The sequence below is a fragment of the Ursus americanus genome, chromosome 3 (genome assembly GCF_024610735.1).
Source record: "Ursus americanus isolate L20-20 chromosome 3, mUrsAme1.1.p, whole genome shotgun sequence".
Taxonomy (NCBI): domain Eukaryota; kingdom Metazoa; phylum Chordata; class Mammalia; order Carnivora; family Ursidae; genus Ursus; species Ursus americanus.
Genome location: NC_142129.1, coordinates 34,572,501 through 34,580,000, shown reverse-complemented (window position 1 = coordinate 34,580,000; position 7,500 = coordinate 34,572,501). Strand labels below are relative to the sequence as shown.

Sequence of the window (7,500 nt, the reverse complement as noted above, 5' to 3'; positions counted from 1 at the left end):
GTTTCCCAGATGTTTGTCATTGTTGAAGATCTAACAGTATTCTGTTTGCTTAAAGGTAGTCATGACCATTATTTTTAAAAATTACCATGTTGAAATGTCTCTACAACTTGGTGTGTTTGACATATTATCCTTTTTGATTGAAAATTTGAATTTTTACTAGTTAAAATTGTCCCCCCCCCCCCCCCAGGAAGGTAACCTTAATTTGTGAATAGCATTTTAGGCATTTTGTTAAAACAAGTGAAGAGAAGTGGCAAATACTTTGTAAATAACTTAATTTTCATTTACTTACAATCGTATCACTTGTTATAATAAAGATCATATCACTTGCTGTAACAACAGATATCCCTTCCTAAATCATATTTTACAAGACATCCTGTTTCAGTTGTTTAAAATTAAAAATATTCGTGTGCTTGTTCAATTTTTGTTCTTACACATTCAACTATGTCCTTCATATTTGGCATTTTGATTTATTAGGCAATCTTAGCATTAAAGACTTTTAGCAAAGCAGTACTAGATTTCAAATGCACAGTGCATGGTGTCCATGATGAATTAATTCCACTAGAGCACAGAAGTTATCATTATTTAAATGCTAGTTTCTTTCAAAAGTTTTGTAATTCAGTCAAGTTTTCAAAATCAGAATTTAGCTGATATTTTGAGGTAAATGTATGTGGTTTGTTGTTGCATATGTAGGTTTTCCTCATACTGAATGCTTTCTTGTGTGAGTTTGCATAGGAATATTTAGGAATATTTAATATTGATAATTTAAAAATGATTAAGAATTATTTAAGAACACATGCCTTTATGATTTCATGCTTTTCTTTATATGCCATATTCAAAATCTTTTGGATTCAATGTACACATTTGGTTGATGAATTAGACGCTAGAAGGTACTGGACACAAAATGTTCTTTGATGTCACTATAACTAATTTTGTTTAAGAAGTTCACAGACATAGTTAAAACTTTTTATGTGGACTATTATTTATTCTCAGTTTCCCAGGAAGTCATTTTCTCCATCATCCATTTGCTTTAATTAAATGGCAAAGAAAAAAATGAGATTTAATACTAAGGCACCAAGATTATAGGATGGAGTGTACATTTATGTGGATGGGGGAGCGTGGGGAGTAGTAGCGGTAATTTTTCCCTTCTTACCATCCTCGACATATATAGTTTGATTGATCAGTGTATCCACATCTATCTATCTATCCGCACACATACATACACACACTTATACACACACACGCACACAGGGTAGGGGATGGAAGAGAAGGAGGAAGGGAGAGAGGTAGGAAAGATGAGAGAGAGAGAACCTAAGAGAGAGAGAGAGAACCTGAGAGAAAAGAAGTTGACTAAGTAGCAAGGACCAATAGTGTCCCTGGTGGTGGTGAACACAGTTAACTGTACTGGCCCAGGTCAAGTATTGAACTTTTGAACGTTGTAGTGAATATGGAATAGGATATATGCAGGTTTCTGTTATCGCTCTGGCAAATGTCTATCTCACATGGTACAGTTTTATACCAACGGAACCTATAACTCTAAAAGGAAAAAATAAAACCAACAAGTCTAGCATTCAGTACTACCCTATCATAAAGTAAGGAGGTCTAATTGAGCTATGTCTTTATATCCTGCTATTTGTACAAATAAAAGACTACATCTTGATGCAAAATAAACACAAAAGCACTGTTGTGACTATAACAGGGAGTCATATACTAATTTATATAATAAGTGGTTGTGCACGCTTTATTCAAGATTATGGCTGCAAGAAATGGCATGAATTGCTGGGTGTGTTTAATGCTGGATTATAGCAATTTGAAACATGTCAAACACATGGCTAATGCCTCATGCTTCACTCATTCTTGCGTAAACCTGCATAGCCACCATCCATTATACCCTTGGTAACAACACAATTCTGCAAGTAAATATTGTTACACTAAGTAACCTTTCAATTCAAGTTGTTTAGGAAGAGAAAATGCAATCTTGTGCAGTCAGTTCCAGTGTCAGTTTAATGTTTCAAAAGGGAAGTGGTGTAGAGAATAAGTATCTGTACAGTGACTTGCTTAAAAAAAAAAAGAAGAAAGAAAAAGGAAAGAAAGGAAAACTTAATGCAAGGGAGAAAAGTAGAACTGTATCATTGGAGTGCAAGATCTGAAGAGTTATTTTCTGATGTGGCTGAAAAGTTGTGTATGATGAAAGATTTAAAGGTTTAACTAACAGTTCAGACAAACATTAAGACAGCGACTCCCAATTTCACCTTTCCCTTTAATTATCCGGAATTTATTTTCACTGATTTTTGTAAAATGTTTGTGGTAGGATTGAGAAGAATGAATAATTTAGTTTGATGTGTTTGGGATCACAAGCACATCGACTTTGAAAGAATATGCTGGATTTGTAATTATTTAAAATATACTTTAAAAGGTAAACAGCACCTCACATTGTGCCAGACGTATTTTCTCTAGTAGAAAGTAGGTGTGGAGAGATCACTAGGAGAAACTCAGTAGATCCTGAAAAGCATCTTCATTATCCTTGAAGATAGATCTCCTTTATAGTGGACATGCTCCAAGCTGTCTTCTTTAGGTGATATGTACATTAGAATCCTCTGATTACACAGTTGCCCTTCTTTTTGCCTGTGAATGTTGGGTCAGATGCTTTTGTTCTATAGAGAAAAAGGTGCTATCACTGTTATTGTTTTTCTTAAGTGTGATTTTACTACCTCTTAGATGATTGAACCAAAAATGTGAATCACAGTTTTTACTCTAGGGTTTTATAAAGTCAAAAATTCCACAAGGTATAATAAAATCCTCTGGATAATAGGAATTGGAAGTTATGTGGGTCTTTCTTTATAATTGTAATAAAGATTTAGACCCATGACTTGCTTGTTGATTATTCTTAATTATTTGATGGCCTTGATTATAATACAATAATATATGCAGAATTCTTTAATTCATCCAATTAGTTCCGATGTTGACTATACAAAGGTTGATATTAAATACTGCATTTGTCTGCTGCATTTGAAAATACAGTTTTTAAAAAATTTTTATTCTTTGTGTTGCAAACTCAACCCAGAGGTAATAAGTATTTCAAATAAATTTCGATGATGAAGTAAAAACACATACATACACATATACTCAGGATCTATTGTCAAAAGTAAAATTTAAATGCAATATGTAGTAGAAGTTATATCTATGTTTCTACAGTTGCAGAGGACCCAAATTATAATTTTCATATAAGTAGTAAAGGCAATCAGACCTTTTCTCTGAATATTTTAAACATTGTGCATGTAAAATTTATGCCTAATTTGAATACTTATTAGCTGCCTAATCTCAGAAAAGAGTATTAGCTTTGTTTTTTTTTTCCTATAAAATCCATCACTGTATATCAGTTTTCATTTGTGTGATTTTTCTTTGTTAATGTTCAATAAGGTGTTTAACAAAACCTATTTATTCATAAGCACATTTGGTTCAAAAGTTGTTTACTGTAGTTATAGCAATTGCTTCCTCTGTGATTATGGGGTTTTTGTTGTTGTGACTTTTTATTTTTCTTTTTTATCAGAACAGCTTAAGTTGTATATGTAGTTTTTCTTATACTAACTTGTTTTGCTTGCCCAGTTACTGGTGGTCTTTTAGAAATCAGCAGGTCTTTCTTTTTTTAATTGACTTTTTTAGAGTCCTAGAAATAATCTAATAATTTAGGCTTTGATAAAAATACCTGTTAAGGCTATTAAATTATAACTATTAATTTTTAATAATTATAATATTAGTATGCAAAAAATCTCTATGGGATATATCTCTGTGTGTGTGTGTGTGTGTGTGTGTGTGTGTGTGTGTGTCTATGTGTGTGTGTCCATGATCACATTTTGTAAGAATCTGGGGAAGAGGGTTTTTCCATGACACGAAAAGACATTAAGCTCACATTTGCTCTGTAATAAATGCATTAAAATTATTTAATGGACAAAAGTCTTAAAATATGACCAAGTTTAAAATAGTGAAGTCACCTAGTTAAAAGAAATTAGATTGAGTGATAAGTTTAACGTCCTTCTTTACTTTAGGCTAAGTCTCCTGTCTGTCTAGCATTGCTATTAAAGTCACAGCGCAGCCAGGTTGTTTCTGAAATCCTGTCCGCAGAAGTAAAACAGAGAAGTGCAGCTATTAGGTTATAGGACAGGATTTAGATATCTCTGAGAGCCAAAACTGATCTTTCTAAACCACAGATTCAAGATGTACTGTGGAATTCTGGTTTGTAAAAGCACATTGGTTCTTTATTTACTGCAAGGATTTCCACTGATCTTGGCAGGACATCTCACTGCTATCCTGAAAGTACAGTATATTTATGCAGTGAAAATGATAAAACATTTATTACTGTAGAGAAGGTAATATGCATAATTTATGCTGTTTTTAGCACAATCATTAGTGATATTCTTGATAGATTTTATTTCCAGCTTTCATATCTAATACATGCCTGGAAAATTAATTTTATATATACTTTCATTTATTTGCCTATGTTAAAATTGAGTTTTAAGTCATCTTCAAGTGAACAGTTTGATTGCTGCTCATGCATAAGCTTAATTACTTCCCAGGAAGGACAGTATTAAATGTTTTAAATGTCAGAAAAATAAATGAATATGAGCTGTTTGATTAAAAAAATAGGCAATATCTGACGTGTTTGCAGCAGGAGCTTTTTCTTAAAATGCCTCCAAGGCAAAATTTTATTTAGTCACAAAAAAAAAAAAGAAACCCATTATACTATTTATCATTGGTTGATACCATATGATTTGTAACACCCTTACAAAATTTTAATTTTGTATGATTAGCTGTGCATCATTAAACAACAGCCTTGCATAAGATGTGCTGTAAAAATCTGACAGAATCAAGATAGTGAATATTTAAAATAAGGCTGTATAGTCATCCATGGTTGTCAAAGGTAGATAATAGGAAACATAGAACAGAGTGTGCAATCGTGCCTTCATTTAAGCTGGTTTTATAGGTAGACTTTAAAATGTGGTCGTTCATAAATGCTATTGACCATGCTCTATGCATGGTATGTTACTTTGGCTGTTAAATGTAACCACACAAAAATTGCTTATAGAAACCATCATTTCAGTGATTAGTATCTGGATGAAAGCTGAATTTGTATTGCTCTTCTTGGTAAATGACTATTCAAGGCGGTTTTTTTTTTTTCCTTCTAAAGATGCTGTCTCTGTAATTGGCAGAGAGGGACATCTTGATAATGGAAGTGTGAAGGTGTAACGTGTGTTAATTGATACTTCTTAATCACTTTTAGGTATTAAGTCATGATGCAGGAATCTGCGACAGAGACAATAAGCAACAGTTCAATGAATCAAAATGGAATGAGCACTCTAAGCAGCCAATTAGATGCTGGCAGCAGAGATGGGAGATCCAGTGGTGACACCAGCTCTGAAGTAAGCACAGTAGAACTGCTGCATCTGCAACAACAGCAGGTAAGTTTTGTTTTCTTCAGTGATTCCTTAAAACCAATCGGCCTGTTTGCTTCCATGTGAAACATGTCTTCGTAGCAATTTGAGCATGTTGTGTGCAGCTGAAGGATGCTGAGAATTTATGATTATTTGGAACCTGATTGAAGTATCAGGAAAGATAGGATTTTCATCTTCGTTACGTCATGCCGGCGCCAGAGTGCCCTTCAGGTGTCAGGCTATTAATTAAGTTCACAGGGTGATTTTCGGGAGGATCTGTAAAGCTTTGTAACAAATATTGGATAGCTTCTAGTTTACTGTCTAACATTGTGCTGCAGAACGTGATACTTAGTTTTCCACCAGAGGGCCACATTACTTGATACTTGCTTATACAATGAATTTCTTCCAAGTCTAAGCGAAGGTGAAAAGGACCACAAGGACTTTTCATAACACAGATGCTTGCCTGTGATAGCTGCAAATATTAGCTGTTAATTAGTTGAAATTTGCTGAGAGATTGTGAACCATCTAAACACTGTGATCGTCTATGTTGCTTTTCTTGAAAACTCATTCCAAGATGTTTTGAATATACCTCTTTTGATCACGTTAAAGAGCACTTTTTGTTTTTTGCTAGTGACTCAGAAGAATGCAGTTCTCATTTAAATCTAGAAAAGTCAACAACTGCCCAATAACGGTACACTTTTAAGTAGCCCATTATTCTTTTTCTATGATTGATTCATTTTTCCCAATTTTGTTTGTCAATGAAATATTCTTTTCAGCCAAAGAATAGCCACTCCATTCTTCGCTGATTCGGGTCTGTGGAAATAGTGACAGAGAGCAGAAAGCTTTCAAAGCATATACTTAATATTAGGTCAGAATGAATATACCTGTTTGACAACGAGATTATATTTGATTTGTTTGAAAATAAAGGTTATTTCTTGAAAATTCTGGATTGCATTCAGACCAACTGTTTACAAAAATCATTAAAATGAAAATATAATGATTATTATTGAAAACTGTTTCAAACTAAGTGATATATCACTCACAGTTTAAAGTTAATATATGAGACAGACTGCATCTCGAAAGTTAAAGCAAATGCCTACATGACAGTAAAATTTAATAGAATCGTTATTTTAAATAACAGTATTTAGAAAGTTATCTTAGAGTATATGTACTAACCTTAACATATCTTAGAGTATATGTTTTAACCTTTAGGCATTGTTTTCAAGAACAATCTTTTAAAAGAGCTAGACATAACACTTTGAATAGGTTCCGTATTATTTTGGAATTATGTCTCTTTTCACAGACACTAATCATTAGGAAGATAATTTTTATTTTGTTTTAAAATATTTTTTAACCATCGTAAGAATTAAATATCTACCAAAGTCCCAGGAATAGCCTGTTTTTACAAGTTGCCTTAAATTAATGCAGTTTTCGGGACAGACCTTCTCTCCCTTTAATCTATTTACAGGAAACATCATATCACTGGGTGCTATCATATTCCTACTAACTACCCTCAGTAAGAGTCCTAAGAATTAATAGTCAAATTATATTTTGTGCGAGAAGACAGGAGATGGCATTTATAAAAGCAAGTGAAATTAACAACTGAAAATGAACATTGCAGTTTAGCACTAAAAGACAATGTGTTCTGAAGGGAAATGTAAAGAAGTAACTTTCTTGTTCTTCAAAGCTCTGGTTAGATCTTAAAAAGAAAACAGAGTCAAACCATGGCTATGCTTCATAGTACTCTAGAGCATTTTATGATAAATCTGTAAGGTGTGTTTATAACCTGAGTCTAAAGTTTACTTTGTTCTACACAGTTTGTTGATATAAACCATCAACAAGAGTAAACAAAAAGTTATGTCCTTCTGATAACCTAGAAACTCCAGTCATGTATTGCATGTTTGTGGAGTGCCTTCTAGAAGTGATTTAACACAATGGGTATAGTAGGTGTCTACAAAAGACACTCCAGAAAGTGCCTACAGGAAGATATGTAATAATTTGATAAATAAACATTCAAAAACCTTTGTAAATGTCTCTTCCCTTGGTTATGTTTTTACTATACTAATATAGGTAG

General features: G+C 33.1%; 1 protein-coding gene across 8 annotated transcripts in view; it reads left to right on the top strand.

Annotated features, from left to right (window-relative positions):
• Positions 1–7,500, top strand: part of FOXP2 (forkhead box P2) — a 543,555-nt gene that overhangs the window by 286,892 nt on the left and 249,163 nt on the right. For all 8 annotated transcript variants that reach the window (XM_087860884.1, XM_087860888.1, XM_087860887.1 and 5 more), the window contains one exon: positions 5,276–5,453. In XM_087860884.1, coding sequence (XP_087717010.1) covers positions 5,286–5,453 — 168 coding nt within the window. In that variant the 5' untranslated portion in view covers positions 5,276–5,285. The remainder of the gene's footprint in view (positions 1–5,275; positions 5,454–7,500) is intronic.